An 18,901-nucleotide genomic window follows, 5' to 3' on the forward strand; every position below is an offset into this window, starting at 1 on the left:
CTAGAACGGAAGCAGAAGGTGTTAAGAAAGCGACTGCTAAGCCAAGATCTTGCAGAACAAGAAACATAGGACTAAATGAAATAAGGGAGACAAAAAAACATTTTAACAAATTGTTTCTTTGGAATACTGTTGATTAGTTTTAATATTCTACCACTATATGGCTCTAGGAGCTATACTCAAGGTGACCTATATGATTAATTAATACCTTTGGTGCTAAATAATCAGGGCAAACCTATGAGACCAGCCCTTTTTTCTAATCATGTGGGGTGAGGGAGACATTGTTAGGAAGAACTGAAAGTAAAAGTTGCTCAGTCATGTCCGACTCTTTGCAACCCCATGGACAATATAGTCCATGGAATTCTCCAGGCCAGAATACTGGAGTGGGCTGCCTTTCCCTTCTCCAGGGGATCTTCCCAACCCGGGGATCGAACCCAGGTCTCCTGCATTGCAGGCAGATTCTTTACCAGCTGAGCCACAAGGGAAGCCCAAGGAAGAATTAAGAGACTTTGAAATAGGAAGAAACAATTACTAGGTGTTCAATCTGCTGCTGCTACTGCTGCTAAGTCGCTTCAGTCGTGTCTGACTGTGCAACCCCATAGATGGCAGCCCATCAGGCTCTCCCGTCCCTGGGATTCTCCAGGCAAGAACACTGGAGTGGGTTGCCATTTCCTTCCCCAATGCATTAAAGTGAAAAATGAAGTTGCTTAGTCGTGTCCGACTCTTCACGACCCCATGGATTGCAGCCTACCAGGCTCCCCTGTCCCTGGGATTCTCCAGGCAAGAACACTGGAGTAGGTTGCCATTTCCTTCTCCAACGCATGAAAGTGAAAAGTGAAAGTGAAGTCGCTCAGTTGTGTCCGACTCTTCGTGACCCCATGGACTGCAGCCCACCAGGCTCCTCCGTCCATGGGATTTTCCAGGCAAGAGTACTGGTGTGGGTTGCCATTGCCTTGTTCAATCTAGGGTATCCTTAATGGTTATCTATATACCTTTCATTGTCTTTGAGCTATTGTACAATTCTGTAGGTGACGGAGAATTTATAGTAATGCATATAATTCCTTAGTTTTTAGGGCAAAAAGCAGATACATAAAAAATGAAAACTTTTTGAAAAGGCTTTTTTGGAGCAGGAAGAGGTGGGGCTGGGGAGATATTTTAAAGGAAGCAACTGTGAAGAGTCATTTCTCCTTGGCTGAGACGAGGTTTGGGGTCTGTGGGTCCCACATGTGGCAAGGACCCCTTCCCTCTGCTCTAAGGCTTCCAGCCTCCCCCTTGATCTCAGTGCTATTAGTATGGCCCCCAAAGAGCAAAGACCTGAGATATATGGTAACATGACAAGGACACTCTAGATGTATCCAGTGAACACTGGTGACCAGATGTGTATCTCCTTGATGCCCTGCTGCCTCTCAAGCCCCTGCCTGTTCTTTGGTATAATTCCTGGAGGCAATTAATTTGGCAGTGGCTTAAGTAAATTTCCTGCCAATTCCATAGTATCGGTGCTCATAGTAGAATTTAAGTTTAAACAAGTAAATAAATTTCTTGCATACCTGAGTTTCTGTACTTAAAATTCATGTCTGCTACATAATGCTTCTGGATCTTTCCTTGACTTACTTCCCTGTGTTTTCAGTGACTGATTTTCAGACTCAGCCCTTGGGCTAAAACAGATGTTCTCTCTCTTATACTTTTCTTTCTTTCTGCTACTGAAGTACACAGGACTTCTTTTGAGGACTAGAGTTTTCAGGCTGGCAGGAGTTTGCTGCATTGATACTTTATCTCTTTCTTCCTGGTTCTTCTCTCATCTCATTCCTGCCTCGAGGAGGTAGGAAGGACAATTATTAGCTCCTGGTGGCTCAGATGGTGAATAGTCAGCCTCCAATGCAGGAGCCCTGGGTTCAAATCCCAGGTCAGGAAGATCCCCTGGAGAAGGGAATGGGAACCCACTCTAGTATACTTGCCTAGAGAATTCCACAGACAGAGGAGCCTGGCAAGCTACAGCCCATAGGGTTACAAAGATTTGGGCACGACTGAGAAACTAACACTATGGAATACTCTGGGATGCCCAGTTCTTAAAATCGCCTTCTTAGTAAATTAAAGGATTATTGTAAGTATCTTACTACACAGAGAGTAAAATAAAGAAAACCAATATGCTTTACTATATTGGCTGTTTACCTGTGAGCAAATCCCTAGGATAAATGACATCTTTGTTAGCACTAATAAAGAAGGTTAAGATTGAGTGTTCTGTTCTTACCATAACTGAGCCACAACTGCCAAGCCTATGTTAATTATAAGCTTGCTGCCTCTTTAGAAGTCCTAGAAAAACAAACTTTTGGTCTGCCAAATGGTTACTGTCCCATAATTAAGTTCATTAGCAACCAAGAAAACTTTTACATGAAACACTCTCTAGAAATAATAAATATAAGAAATATAAGTACTTAAGTACTCTTAACCTCAGGGTCTGCTCTTATGACCCTGAGAGCTCCTCAGGTAGTTTGATGGTAATGCAAAATACTTTTTACAGCTTTGTGACAATGCAGGCCTCAGCCCCTAGGTTTTGTGATCTTGGGAGAAAATGGCAGCAATCTGCTCAAGACCTCTAGGAAACTTTGAGGGAAGACTATCCCAGCAATCTGTCTGTTATATGGAGAATACCTATTAATATTTACACTTTAACACCTTCACTGCTGGATTTAATTTGAGATGATAAGCTGTCTGACCTGACCTATTGTACTGCATCCCTTTTAGAATGCTCAGGAATTTCTGAACACCTGTGGATTTCCAGCTTCGTAGGGGTCTGGTTACGGATACAAGATGTCTACCAGACCACTGTTAATCAATCTTATGTTTCAAGAACCCCATTTTTTCATACCTTTTCCCCCATGGACACACCCCCTGATGTGATGATGACATCAGCACGACTGATACCCTCATTCAAGGCATTGAGTAAGTCATCTGGGCTGGAAAAAAAAAAATAAAGACAAATTAACACACAAGGAAAGAGTCTTATATACAGTGCCTGCTGAAAACTAAACCACCTATTCAGTGAGTAGGCATTAACGTGAGCACAGCACTAAATTCTGTATGAAGTGGGAATCAAAAAGGTCTCTTTGCAGTGGGAGCATAACTTGTTGTGAAGAAAGAAACTTGTAAGTGCAGAAGTGGTGGTTACTGGTACTTTGATGGGCTTTTTGCTCTATATAACAAGGCGGTATAAAGAGGGGACACAGTGAAGTGTAAGTGGGCTGTCTCACCCTCCCAGTTTGCCTAGGAGTATCCCGGATTTAGTTTCATGTAACATGAAAGTTACACGTTCTAGGAAATTTCAGGCATACCACCAAAATTGATCACTCTAGGTGCTAGAGACTTAGGACCCTTTAGAGGGAATATGACTTAATTTGGTTAGGCCTTAAGAAATGGGCTGATTTTTAAGTAGAGCATCATTTCATATTTTATCCAGGAGTGACAGAGGCAAGAAAAGAAACCTGAGATCTACCCAAGAGGCTCTACAAGAGACCAAATTGGGAGGTGCACAGCACAGAGGTTAAGAGTGTGAGCTCTGAACTTGGACTGCCTGAGTTTAAACCCTGGTGCTACGACCTGGGAGATGCAGAACCTTGGAAAAGTGGTAAGTTAGTTGCTTAACCATTCTTTGCCTTAGTTTTCCATCTATAAAGTGGGGATATGAGAAGGTTGTTATAAGGATTAAGTAACAGTACATATAAGTTTATGGAATAAAACCTTGTACAAAACAAGTTTTCAAGGAAGTTTGGTTGTTGTTGTTGATATTACTGGAAGTACTGAGAGAAGTTATCACACAAACATACCCAACAACCTGGCAGAGTTCAACTTTAGCATATTCGGCAGTTTTTATTTAGGAGAATATCGGTGACTAACACAGAAGAATATCACAGACTGGACCTCAAATACATTCACAGAACTATATTTGAAAAGTCCAAATGGCTCAGTAACCCAGGCCTGGTTTCAGCCTAAATAGTTCCATTTACTATTAGGTTCTCTTACTGAATCTAGACAGAACTCTCCTGCACCCCAAGCGCTGGTCTGTCCATGAGTATACTGGAGGTTGCTTGGCTCTGGTGAAGGAACTCCCAAGAAGACAAAACAATGGTAAAAGTTGAAAAATGGCTGACATGAAGTTCAATCTATGACACAGAGATCCCTTGAACTCATCCAGTTAATCGCTTATGCAGCAAAAAATACCCAGGCATTTAATGAAGGAAGGATTTATGTGTAAACATTAAAAAAAAAAAAAAAAAAAAAAAAACACTTAAAAAAAATCCCTGAAATGGATTTTGAAGTTAACTTGGTTAGGTGAACATCTTGGAAGAAATATATTCAAAATGGTGGATTCATGTTGATGTATGGCAAAACCAATATAATATTATTATATATATATGTATATATAACATATATAATATATATATATATAATATATATAATAGCCTCAAATTAAAATAAATATATTTAAATTAAAAAAAATAATAAAGTATTCTTGGACTGTGTATTTTGAACAGATTTTTCATCAATCTTTTTCATTTTGCTTTAAGGAAAAAAAGCAAATTATCCCCTGTATTGAAATACTATAAGATATGAATGTGATGGATTCTTGATTACTGTATGCCCAGCACTCTGGTCCCTTTGCCTTGCTGGAACCATTAAGTTGAGCCAAATGGTTGGCCTATGGAGAAAATGGTAAAGCGTTACAAACACAGGGTGATGTGGGATGTGGTTCAGGTGAATGGACAGTGACTATTATCAACACATAATAGAATTTTGTGCTAGTATAAAGAGACATTAGCTAATTCCACCAGTTTTATCGTATTTTATTTGTAGCATGTTGACTGTACAGGGTTGTAAAGTCATTGGAAACAAAGTAGCAGTGACATACACATTGACATCTTTGTATATGGATAAAGTTCCTGGGACAGGCTAGATGATGACTGCAAATAAACATACTCTTCTGTGATTTGTTTCCTTTTTTATTGTTTTCATATTATCTGGGAAAGATGTTTTCCTATTTTTGTAAAACTGAAGAGTCATCAACTTTCCACAGGAAATTTTCTAATTTGCAGAAGTAAACTGAAAGGACTTTTATACCAAGCAAGTCCTTACTGTAATTTATTATGTTTCAAAGAATACGCTCAATGCTGCTTTCTACTCTGAGGCTGGTGGATTCACAAGATCACTGAATCTTAGAGTTGGAAAGGTCTTTGGGGGTCACTGTGTCCAGTAGCACAGCTCTGAGCACTCTGGGACTGGTGCTTCTCTGTCTTCCTCTGCCTACCTGTTTGATCTAGTAAGAGATCATAGCTTAGAGGGATAGGCAGCAAAGTGTGGCAACTGTCAGAGGACCTGTATCTTCACTTATATTGCATGACATAACTCCACCTGTTATTTCACAATAAATCTCTGAGGCAGATCGAACAGGTATGAATCATCCCTAGTTTACAGAAAAGGAGAACGCTATTCGGAGTGGCAAAGTGGCATGTTGAGGGCTAGGTGGAGCAGTACGGGGCAGAGCTAGGATTAGAACCTCTGCCTCCTTGTCAAGTGCCTAAGTAGAGTAATTGTCTAGTTTTTTTCAGGCATATGACATGTCATAAAAGGAAATTTCTCAGCAGAATAGATGATTGTGCAAAAGCATCAAACAGAGGATGCTAAGGCAACAGGTGAGGATCTGTCTGGGGTGACAAGAAAAATGTGTGTGTGGACATGTTAGTACATTTCTGGGGAATGAAACCAACATAATTCTGAATCCTATATTCAGATGAAAACTAAGTAAGATTTGATTAAACATAACTTAGGACTGCTTACAAGTCATAAATTTGCTCTCTTGTGAGTCATAATATATTCTAAGTGATGAAATATTTCTAACATAAGATAATAATGTAACACCCATGTATCCATCTTTCAAATCTGACAAATGCTGATATTTTCCTGTATTTATTTTTTTATTCACTCACCTCAACCTTTTTACTTTTAAAAAATAAAAATTGAGTTTGCTTTCTAAGACTGAGATTATTCTGAATAATGATAAAAAAAAATAGGCAGCAAAGATTATAATCATGGATATTACAGTAGGCTAAAAATAATTCATGATTTTATGTTTTGTTAAACAGAGAGCATAGCACATTAATTTTCTTAAAGAGAGGAGAGTAAAATGAGAACACAATACGGCCTTATATGTCTTATATATGACATTACTTCCATAAATAAGATCAGTTGATACTTAAGAAATAAAATTAATGACAGTAATTCTCACATTTTAAAAGAACAACACACTCTCATACTTATGTGTTAATTTTACAATTCTACGATGTAGTCAGGACAAGAGAGGTCAATGAAATTCACAAAGGCAGTGACAGATTCAAGGTCACCTATGTTCATTTTACTATTCTTTTAAACTATAGTAGTTATTCACATTGTGAAAGACACTTTGTTATATTATCTTTAGAAAAATAGCTATTTATCATTGTTATCTAAGAATATGTATCTAACTTGTGTACGCCAAATAGTGATGATCAATATCTAATAAACTGTACTTTTTACATTTGAAATATAGTCTCGCCATTGCCACTGGAAGGGATATGGAATTAAGCAGATTAAGCTTTACATATATATATATATCAGTTGCTTCCCTTTCCTCAAAGAGTGGCAGGTCTTAAAGGGATACTGTGATATCATTTAATTCCTAAGTCATTAAAAACTGCAGTTTTAATTAGGTTTGGAGAGTGATTAACCATTTTTAAAGATAAATCTAACACTAGTATTAATCTTGATTTACTAACACTTTCCACTTTCACTTGAAATAAGTAACCTACCCATGGTTCTTTGAGAGTATCAATATTACATAAAAACATATAAAAGCAACGATTCAGTGTTAAATGCTAAAAATTTAAATGCTCAGTGACAGAAAACAGAAGTGTTAATTGAAGGCTTGAGTGTGTCAGGGCCTAGAATCAAGGTGTCTCTACCGCTGAGATGACTTTGAAAAATGAACATCATTTTTTTCGAGTCTCACTGTCCTTACTTTTAAAGTGAAAATTTGGACTAGGTCCTTTCCGTGTCTAACATTCACTGATTTAAAGCACTAGAAACTGATTGTGATCTAGTTTAAGACTGACAAAAGAGTATAAACCTAAGAATGTAAATAAATTTCAAGGATAAAGAAAAAATCTTACAAACTGTCAGACAGAAAGATTAGATTTACTAACAAAGAAAAAAAGAATATTGGCTTTGGATTTCTTACCTACAACACTAAAAACTATGAAACAGTAGATTAACATCAATGTACTCTGAGAAAAAAGGCTTGCAACATCCAAATCCTATACCTAGACACTCTTCATCTATCAGTAAAGAAGAATATTTGTGAAAATGCAAAAATTTAGATAATAAATCAATAAGTAATGTTACAGAAAAATTACTCTGAATGAAAAAAATTTAACCAGATCAGAGGCTTCAAGTTAGGGGAAGATGAAGAGTAAACACTAGTAAAACACACACACACATACATGCATTTAGAAAATATATAACTAAATCTAAATGAATAACAATCAAACAGGGAAATTATAATATATGTGCTAAACATGGATTCCTCAGAAGTTGTACAGATGTATACTAAAAAGAAAACTTAGTAACAGTCTAGATTTAAAAGCATTATTTCAGCAATGCCTAAAAGTCGGGGGAGTGGAAGTAGCTGGGAGAAGTAAAAGTATTCTCAAAGTCTCAGTGATGTAGGAGGTGCAGGGAGGAAATTGGAAGGCTGTGCAGGAGGGGTATAGTGAGCACCTTTTAAAAATGTAACAGTGGAGAAATAGACATTTCTCCAAAGAAGACATACAGATGGCTAACAAACACATGAAAAGATGCTCAACATCACTCATTATCAGAGAAATGCAAATCAAAACCACTATGAGGTATCATTTCACACTAGTCAGAATGGCTGCGATCCAAAAATCTACAAGCAATAAATGCTGGAGAGGATATGGAGAAAAGGGAACCCTCTTACATTGTTGGTGGGAATGCAAACTAGTACAGCCACTATGGAGAACAGTGTGGAGATTCCTTAAAAAACTGGAAATAGAACTGCCATATGACCCAGCAATCGTACTGCTGGGCATACACACCGAGGAAACCAGAAGGGAAAGAGACACGTGTACCCCAATGTTCATCGCAGCACTGTTTATAATAGCCAGGACATGGAAGCAACCTAGATGTCCATCAGCAGATGAATGGATAAGAAAGCTGTGGTACATATATACAATGGAGTATTACTCAGCCATTAAAAAGAATACATTTGAATCAGTTCTAATGAGGTGGATGAAACTGGAGGCTATTATACAGAGTGAAGTAAGCCAGTAAGAAAAACCCCAATACAGTATACTAACGCATATATATGGAATTTAGAAAGATGGTAACGACAAGCCTGTAAGCGAGACAGCAGAAGAGACACAGATGTATAGAACAGTCTTTTGGACTCTGTGGGGGGGGGGGGCGGATGATTTGGGAGAATGGCATTAAAGCATGTATAATATCATATAAGAAACGAATCACCAGTCCAGGTTCGATGCAGGATACAGGAAGCTTGGGGCTGGTGCACTGGGATGATCCAGAGGGATGGTATGGGGAGGGAGGTGGGAGGGGGGTTCAGGATGGGGAACACATGTACACCCGTGGCAGATGCATGTTGATGTACGGCAAAACCAATATCATATTGTAAAGTAAAATAAATAAATAAATAAATAAAATAAAGGCAAAAAAAAAATAACAGTGGAGAAATAAATATTTGATTATTAGTATCAGAATTTGGAAGGAAAGTATGAAGGGGATGGTAGAGTATTCCATATTTTCCAAAATAATGAGTGAAGGGGAACAAATAGCACCTGGATTAAACCAACAACAGAGAAAAGGACAAGGATAACAAAAATTTTATTAATAGTAAAAATAATGTAAGATGGAAGGAAAAAATATCAAGGGAATATTTATAGCAATCTTCATGGTAAAGCAAAATGACCTTCAAGCTACAATCGGGGTTGTAGTAACTTAAGGCAAATGCAAGATTTCGTTTTTTAAAGCTCAAATCCCATTTGGATCTTATTTATAAGTGATACACTTAAAAGATATGAAAGAATAAAAATAAAAGCTATGGTAAAAGGCCCCAAGCTAATGTAAACATGCAAAAAATCAGGAATGGCATTTTGATGTAAAAGTGGAGTTTAAAGTCAAAAGAACTAAACAGAATAAAGAGAGGAAGCAAGTTGTGATGAAAGGCAAATTTATAAAGCTGATACAATAATATATGTCTGTCTCACAAGACATAGTCTCATTTTATCTAGGCTTCTTGACTGTCCTGCCAACTCCTTGCATGTTGTAGGCACTCAATAAATGAACTGAATGAACCCTGGCCTCAACTTAATCTCTCCACAGTAGCTTTGGGAATGAACAGTGTACAATATTTACAACTCTAATGATATTATGGGCAAATAATATTATCTGTGGATGGAAGAGAAGATACTACTTAAAATTTATATAATCATAAATAGTATTTCCTTTGAAAGGCTGTCAAGTAGATGAGGGAGTTAATTTATTTGGTGTTGCTCATGAGGGCAGAATTAGAACTAATAGCTGAGAGAAACAGGGATAAAGACTTTGGCTTAGTGTAATAAAAAGAAAAAAAATCCTTGCCATAACAGCCATCCAAGAATAAATGTGCTATCTCATGAGACAAATAGTATCTTTCTCAGTAAAAGTATCAAATAAAAACTGATGGCCAGCTGTTAGAAATTTTCTACTGAGTAAAAGAACAGTTAATACCTATATTTCTCACACTATTCCAAAACACTGAGATGCAAGGAATGATTCTGAACTTATATTCAAGGTCAGCATCATCTGATAGCAAAACAGTCAAAGATATCGCAAAAAAAGATTATAGCCAAAATCACTGATGAACATAGACACATAACTCCTCAATGATACATAAGCAAACAGAATTCAACAATATACATCATGATCAAGTAGGATTTATTCCAGGGAGAAAAGGATGGCCTAATATTCACAAATCAATTAATATACCACATTAACAAGAAGAATAAAAATCATACGATCATCTCAATAGGTGTAGAAAGAGCTTCTGGCAAAATGCAATATCCACGTACAATAAAAACTCTCAATAAAGTGGGTAGAGGCTATGTACCTCAATATAATAAAGACCATATATGACAGACTTACAGTCAACATCGTACTCAATGGTGGAAAGCTGAAAGCACTTTGAAGATCAGGAAGGAAACAAGGATGTCCACTCTCACTATTTTAATTCAACATAGCATTGAACATCCTAGCTGTGCAATCAGACAAGAGAAAGAAATAAAAGGGATCCAAACTGGAAAAGAAAAACTGTCACTGTTTGCAAATGATGTGATACTATACATAGAAAATCCTTAAGATGTCAGCCAAAAAAAGCCTATTAGAACTAATAAATGAATTCAGTAAAGTTGCAGGATACAAAGTTATATATATGTCTGTTGTGTTTCTATACACTAACAACAAACAATCAGAAAGAGGAATTAAGAAAATAATCCCATTTATAGTTGCATCAAAAAGAATAGAACACCTAGCAATAAACCTAAGGAGGTAAAAGACCTGTCCTTGGAAGACTATAAAACACTGTTGAAAGAAACTCAAGATGACACAAACAGAAGGATACACCAACTGTGTTCACGGATTGGAGAATTAATATTGTTAAAATTACTGTATTACCCAAGGCAATCTACAGATTTCACATAATTCCTGTCAAAATAACAATGGCCGTTTTCACAGAACTAGAATAAATAATTTTAAAATTTGTATGAAAATACAAAAGGCCATGAATAGCCAAAACAATCTTGAGAAAGAAGAACAAAGTTGGAGGTATCAAGCGCCCTAATTTCAAACCATACTAAAACTACAGCAATCAAAACCAGACCCAAAACAGACCCACAGATCAATGGAACAACACAGGGAGCCCAGATAAACCCACAAACTTATGGTCAATTAATCTATGACAAAGGAGGCAAGAATATACAATGAAGAAAAGATAGTCTCTTCAACGAATGATGTTGGTAAAACTGGACAGCTATTTGCAGAAGAATCAAACTTGTCCAATTTCTTACACCATATACAAAAATAAACTAAAGATGGGTTAAAAACCTAAGTGAAAGTCCAGAAACTGTAAAACTCTTAGAATAAAACATGGGTAGTATGCTCTTTTACATTGATTTTAGCAATAATTTTTTTGAATAAGTCTCCTCAGGCAAGTGAAACAAAAAACAAAAATAAACAAAGGGGACTATATCAAACTAAAAAGCTTTTGCACAAAGAAGGAAACTAGCAACAAAATGAAAAAGCAGACTATTGAATGGGAGAAAATATTTGCAAAGTGATATGACCAATAAGGGGTTAATAGCCAATATACATAAACAACTCATACAACTCAGAATCAAAAAAAAGAACAAATAACCTGATTTAAAAATGGCAGATAACCTGCATAGATATTTTCCCAAAGAAGACATTTAGATGACCAACAGGCACATGAAAAGAAGCTCAGGCTAATTAACTGTCACAGCATTGCAAGTCAAAACCACAATGAGGTATCAACTGACATCTGTCAGAATGGCTATTATAAAAAAGACAATGGTTGTCATAAAAAATAACAAGTGTTGGCAAGAATATGGAGAAAAGGGGGCTCTTCTGCAGTGCTGCTGCTGCTAAGTCACTTCAGTTGTGTCCGACTCTGTGCGACCCCATAGACGGCAGCCCACCAGGCCTCCCCGTCCCCGGGATTCTCCAGGCAAGAACACTGGAGTGGGTTGCCATTTCCTTCTCCAATGCATGAAAGTGAAAAGTGAAAGTGAAGTCTCTTAGTCGTGTCCGACTCTAGCGACCCCATGGACTGCAGCCCACCAGGCTCCTCCGTCCATGGGATTCTCCAGGCAAAAGTACTGGAGTGGGGTGCCATTTTGCTAGTGGGATTTAAATTGGTGCAGCCACTATGGAAGACATCTTGGAGGTTTCTTAAAAAATTAAAAATACAACTATTATATGATCCACCAATTCCACTTCTGTGTATATTTCCAAAGAAAAAAAAACAAATATTTTGAAAATATATATGTACCGCTATGTTCACTGTAGCACTATCCACAGTAGTGAAGATAGGTAAGCAACTGAAGTGTCCACTGATAGATGACTGGATAAATAGAACAAGTGGTGTGTATACAGTGTGTGTGGAATACTACTCAGCCATAAAAATGAATAAAATCTTGCCATTTGTGACAACATGGATATACCTAGAGGGGATTATGCTAAGTGAAAGTAGTTAGAGAAAGACAAATACAGTATGATTTCACTTATATGTGGAATCTAAAAAACAAGACAAATGAACAAACACATAAGAACAGAAACAGAGTTACAGATACAGAGAACAAACAGGTGATTGATAGAGGGGAGGAGATGGGGGAATGAATGATATAGGCGAGGGAAATTAAGAAGTACAAACTTACAAAATAAATGAGTCACAGGGATGAAATGTACAGTATGGGAATACAGTCAATAATAATGTAATATATTTGTATGGTGACAGATGGTAACTAACATTGTGGTGATCATTTTGTAATGTATAGAAATATTGAGTCACCATGTTGTATACTAGGAACTAACAGAGTATTGTAGATCAATTACAGTTCAATAAACCAACCAAATAACCCATGAAATAAGAGGTCAGACTTGTGATTACCAGAGGCAGGTGGTAAGGGGGGAGAGGGATTGGGTAAGGCAATGGAAAGGTACCAAGTTCCAGTTAAAAGATAAGTAAGTACTAGGGATGTAACATTCCACATGATTAATTAACATTGCTGTATGTTATATATACAAGTTGTTAAGAGAGTAAATCCTTAGACCTCTCATCACAAGAAAAAACTTTTTTCATTTTGTATATATACAAGATGATGGTCACTAAACTCATTGTGGCAATTATTTCATGATGTATTAAGTCAAACGATTTTTTAAAAACATTTTTATTGGAGTAGATTTACAATGTTGTGGTAGTTTCAGTGGTACAGTAAAATGACTCAGTTATATCACTCATAAATCCACTCTATTTTAGATTCTTTTCCCATAAAGATTATTACAGAGTTTTGAGTAGACTTCCCTGTGCTATACAGTAGGTCCTTGTAGTTAACTATTTTATATATAGTAGCCTTGTAGATCAATTCCAATCTCCCAATTTAATCCTTCCTCCCCTTTCCCCCTTACACCTAAAAGCTTGTTTTCTACATTTGTGACTCTATTTCTATTTTGTAAGTAAGTTCACCATTTTTTTAGATTCCATATATAAGCAATATCACACGATATTTCTCTTTCCCTGTCTGACTTCCTTCACTCAGCATGACAATTTCTAGGTCTATCCACGGTGCTGCAAGTGACATTATTTCATTCTTTTTTATGGCTGAGTAATATTTCACTATATATGTATGTATGTGTGTGTGTGTGTGTGTGTATCCCACATCTTCTTTATCCACTCCTCTGTTGATGGACATTTAGGTTGCTTCTATGTCCTGGCTATTGTCAATAGTGCTGTGATGAACACCTCATACTGGTCAGAATGGCATCATCAAAAAATCTACAAACAATAAATGCTGGAGAGGGTGTGGAGAAAAGGGAACCCGCTTACACTGTTGGTGGGAATGCAAATTGGTAAATCATTATGCAGAACAGTAAGGAGGTTTCTTATAAAACTAAACATAGACCTATCATAAGTCAAATGATTATACTGTATGCCTTAAAATTATACAGTGCTGTATGTCAGTTATATCTCAATAAAACTGAAAAAAATTGTATTTGTCTTAACTTACTATAATCCTGATTCTGGCATAATTTTTTTTTTTGCTTTACCATGTAGTCTACTGCAAAGTCAAAACAAAGACAGAACCTTTACCCAAGATTAGATTTTATGGATTTCAGACAGAGTACTCAGAATGCAAATGCAGTTTTATTTTAAAATATTTAATATAAACACACAGATGGACAACAACTGCTAATTAGTTTCTTGTTTCATCTGTTATACCAACTGTGAGCTGTATCATTTTAAGAAGAGTGAAGATGACGGTAGGAGGGTGAGAAAAAATTCTAGGATTTGGAGATGAAAAAATAATACAGAGATTACAAAAAAGATAAAGATAAACTAATCATATACTAATTTCTTCAGAAGTCAAGGAAGGATAAATTCCTGAATAATGAATATTTCCTGGGTGTCTATTTCAGGTACATGATCAAACTGTATATTCATATAGTCATCATTTAGTTCTCCTTCATTCCCACTGGGTTTTTAAGTACTATGGAATTGTATAAAACTAGAACAAAGTATGGTCACCACCTTTATGTTTACAAATCAGTGCAGAAAACATATGAAAAAATTTAGAAAATGAATAAAAGGAGCAATTAAATTAACATTGATTGATTGAATTTAAATACATTAATTAAAATGAAAATACAAATGAAAAGAAATGTTACAAATGTTGAGTAGAAGAGAATGATCAGAATTGGCCTGGAATAATCAGGAAAGGCTTTCTGGACATATTGCTTTTTATGAGGGCCAGGTCATATAAGAAAAAAATTTCTGAAATTACAATACTACCTGGAGGTAATTCTTGGAACAAACGGTCAGGTCAACTGTAATAGCAACTCTTAAGGACTAAAAAAGGCAAATGCAGTACCCATGAAAAAGTCTGTCATTAAGAGTAGGAAGACCCTTTTGTCAATACCATAAAGTTTGTTACAATAAAAAATATTTTTGGTTAGCCAATAGAAAATAAGTGATCAGAAAATAAATCTATTAGGTTGACTTCAAATTAAAACTTTGTATTTTGAGCAGAAAAGGGTATTTATTCCATAAGGGAAGCTGGTAGTTTATAAAGAGGATATGAGCCAATTAAATCCAGATCTAAATTCTGTCTGATAATATGAGATTTCTAGTTCTACAAATTAAGCACTAGGAAGTTAGGATATGTTTGGTTCACAAATTGGAGGATGTTAAAGCACTGGGCTTTGCTCAAATAATCACTGTACTGTTAAGTCTAGCTTGTTAATTCCTGTTAAACGTGCCAGTTTTAAAAGAATCCAATTTGCTATCTTATTGCTTGTTCCTCTTGTTTCATGCTTTAATGCGAGGAGGCAGCTTCACAAATTGGCAGCAGTAGGATCAGGAAATTTAAATCCAAAACATCAATTTATGACAGAACCAAGCAAGCCCAGCATGATTTGAATGGGATAGGCTTATGGGATGGCGATTTTCCAGAAGGGGGAATTCTTTTCTTAATTAAAGGAATTTCCCAGCCCTCCAGCCCCTGAAAGGCTAGAACAGAAAGTACAAGTCAGCAGTTTGAAAGCTACATTTACCAAGCTGTTTCAAAACTGATGTAGAAATACAAACAGCTCAATAGTTAAACTCAGTTTTAGGAATGATATAAATTCAATCAATGCTGAACTTCATTTAAAAAAATTTCCCCAAGTGGATTTTGTGTATTTGAACCATGATCACTGCTTGTTATATTTAAGAGGTAAATGTGTAAGTTCACCCAAAGCCAGTGGGATAACTCTCCAACTTTTAGCATTAGAAGCTTCCTAAATCTATTTGGAATTCTGCTTCCCCATCCCACCCCACATTCTTCAGAAATATAAAATGAATCATCCTAGGTACAAAGCTTTTCATTTTCCTTTTTTTTTTTTGTGATGTGCCTCAGTTACTAATTCAGTTTTGTTGTCAGAGCCATATTTTCTGATCTGCTCCCATGGCTAAGGTACCCACTTTGAGGGAACCCTGTAAGATTTTTCTGGACAGTTGCACAGTTGGAAGTTTCTCGGTACCATGGAAAAGGAGGGTGGTACAGGAAAAGAAGGCAGGGTTGTATAATCTAGAGGAGGTACTCCTACTAAGGGCTGAAGACACAGGATTACCAAGACAGATCTTGTCCTGGCTTTTATGGAGTTTATTAGTGTGATAGGAAAGAAAACAACTCTGGCTCAATAGGAACAAATCCTTTTCCTACCCTGTTTAGGCCACATCAGGACACTGAGGGAAAAGAGGAAAATGTAAACATAGAGAAGCACATATGTGCCCAATGCCTAGTATCTTAACCAAGTCTGGCTGCAACTGTCGTGGCTGGCACACACAGCACTCTGTACTTACGTACATATGCAACCATCCTCATTTGTCTAAGACTTTCTCCACAGTAGGGAACAATAGCTCATGCTGCCTAGGACAAAGAGGGGCTAACAGGTTTTTTAATCAGTCATGGGGAAAAGAAGACTTGGATATCTACTGTTCCATATTCAAAGTAGAAATAGGATGGCGCTTAGAAGTACTTCAGCCCTGTAAACACCCACTAATTTGTACCTGTTTGACATTCCCAGGTTTGACTAGTTTCATATTCAGGCTATATTCGGTGTTCCCCTCTTTCCTTTCCTATTACTTCCTGGAATTTATTGAGTAGCTACCATGTGCTGGCAATATTCGAAATGCTAAGGATAAAGCCATGAACAATTTGTTCCACATGCCTACCACCAAGCAGTTGAAGACAGCAGTTGTTTTACTTATCATTTTACCCCTGCTTTCACTATAGCTCTGCATACATCAGTCACTCAATAAATGGTCATAAAATGAATAAAATAGAAATTTAAAAGCTATCAAATAATTGTGGGTATATGGTAAGGTTTAGTTATAAAGATGTTCATCAGCTACTCACAATTGAGAAAGATTAGGGAACAATCTAATGTCTGTCAACAAAGGGTCGTAGCCATCAGTCAAATTATACTTTTTACTGTAGAATAATATGTATGCAGGTCAGGAAGCAACAGTTAGAACTGGACACAGACTGGTTCCAAATAGGAAAAGGAGTATGTCAAGGCTCTATATCGTCACCCTGCTTATTTAACTTATATGCAGAGTACATTATGAGAAACTCTGGGCTGGATGAAGCACAAGCTGGAATGAAGACTGCCGGGAGAAATATCAATAACCTCAGATATGCAGATGACACCACCCTTATGGCAGAAAGTGAAGAAGAACTAAAGAGCCTCCTGATGAAAATGAAATAGGAGAGTGAAAAAGTTGGCTTAAAGCTCAACATTCAGAAAACAAAGATCATGGCATCTGGTCCCATGGCTTCATGGCAAATAGATGGGGAAACAGTGGAAACAGGGGCACACTTTATTTCTGGGGCTCCAAAATCACTGCAGATGGTGACTGCAGCCATGAAATAAAAAGACGCTTACTCCTTGGAAGAAAAATTATGACCAACCTAGACAGCATATTAAAAAGCAGAGATATTACTTTGTCAACAAAGGTCCATCTAGTCAAGGCTATGGTTTTTCCAGTAGTCATCTATGGATGTGAGAGTTGGACTATAAAGAAAGCTGAGAGCCAAAGATTTGATGCTCTTGAACCATGGTGTTGGAGAAGACTCTTGAGAGTCCCTTGGACTGCAAGGAGATCCAACCAGTCCATCCTAAAGGAAATCAGACCTGAATGTTCATTAGAAGGACTGATGCTGAAGCTGAAACTCCAATACTTTGGCCACCTGATGCTAAGAACTGACTCATTTGAAAAGACTCTGATGCTGGGAAAGATTGAAGGTGAGAGGAGAAGGGGACGACAGAGGATGAGATGGTTGGATGGCATCACCGACTCAATGGACATGAGTTTGACTAAACTCTAGGAGTTGGTGATAGACAGGGAGGCCTGGCATGCTGTAGTCCATGGGATTGCAAAGAATTGGACACAACTGAGAGACTGAACTGAACTGAATATGTAGGTATTAAAATGACATAGCGGAGTACTATGTAATGATATGGACAGATGTTTATGATGTACTCAGTAAAAAAATGGAAGGAAAATGGAAGGTGAAAATGAGTATGGGTGTTACTCGCTCAGTCTTATTCTTATCTGATTCTTATCTGACTCTTTGCAACTCCCTGGGATGTACCCTGTCAGGCTCCCCTGTCCTTGGAATTTTCCAGGCCAGAAAACTAGAGTGGGTTACCATTCCCTTCTTCAGGAGATCTTCCTGACCCAGAGACTGAACCTGGGTCTCCTGCATTGCAGGCAGATTCTTTACCATCTGAGCCACCAGTGAAGCTGAAAATAAGTACAATTTCTTGTTTTTTCCTACATACATTCACATACAGATAAACTCTATACATACACAGAATTAAAGATAAGATGAAGAGTAATACTGGGAAAGATAAATGAAACTAAGAGCTGTTTCTTCAAAAATATAAACGAAATGGGTGAACTTTTAGGCAACTCATCAAGAAAAAAGAGAGAGGACCCAAATAGATAAAATGTACTTCTTGCCATGCCTACATATCTTGCTGTGCTAAGGTTCTGATGCGGTCTTTTCAGAATTTGCTCCTCTAAGTCAGAGAACTTCGTTTTAAGTGGTTATTTGCTGTTTTTTCAGGACAGCAGACCTACCCACATGTTGGATATCTGATTTGAACTGATAAATATTAATATGTAAATGACTCATCCTCAGGCAGAATACTTTAAAACACAAATGGAACTCTAAATATTAGATTAGCAGGGGGTGTCACAAAGTAAACAGAACACACACATGGAGCCAACGACTTGGGCTCCCCGAAGCAGCTGGGTCTTGAGAGTCGGGGAACAAGGAGATTAACTGTCCCTTGACAGTTTTTTGCTATTCACGGTGTTCCCCCTCTCCTTTCTCTAAGGGCTATTTCTCTTTCCCTTCTCTTAAAGTACTGACAGAGGTACTCAGATGGTGAGTAAGGGGAAGGTTAGAATAGGCCATTTGTGAATCTGGGTCATTTGTAAATTGAATTAATGCAGGTGTGAATA

At 37.1% G+C, this 18,901-nt stretch overlaps 1 protein-coding gene across 21 annotated transcripts in view; it reads right to left on the minus strand.

The window, feature by feature from the left end:
- The window catches only part of GPHN (gephyrin), a 535,403-nt gene that overhangs the window by 24,417 nt on the left and 492,085 nt on the right, over positions 1 to 18,901 (minus strand). For all 21 annotated transcript variants that reach the window (XM_086320195.1, XM_086320194.1, XM_086320189.1 and 18 more), the window contains one exon: positions 2,864 to 2,951. In XM_086320195.1, the coding sequence (XP_086176321.1) occupies positions 2,864 to 2,951 (88 nt within the window). The remainder of the gene's footprint in view (positions 1 to 2,863; positions 2,952 to 18,901) is intronic.

This window comes from Bos grunniens, chromosome 10, assembly GCF_055505025.1.
Source record: "Bos grunniens cultivar Pamir isolate PY7600 chromosome 10, Bosgru_T2T1.0, whole genome shotgun sequence".
NCBI classification, from domain to species: domain Eukaryota; kingdom Metazoa; phylum Chordata; class Mammalia; order Artiodactyla; family Bovidae; genus Bos; species Bos grunniens.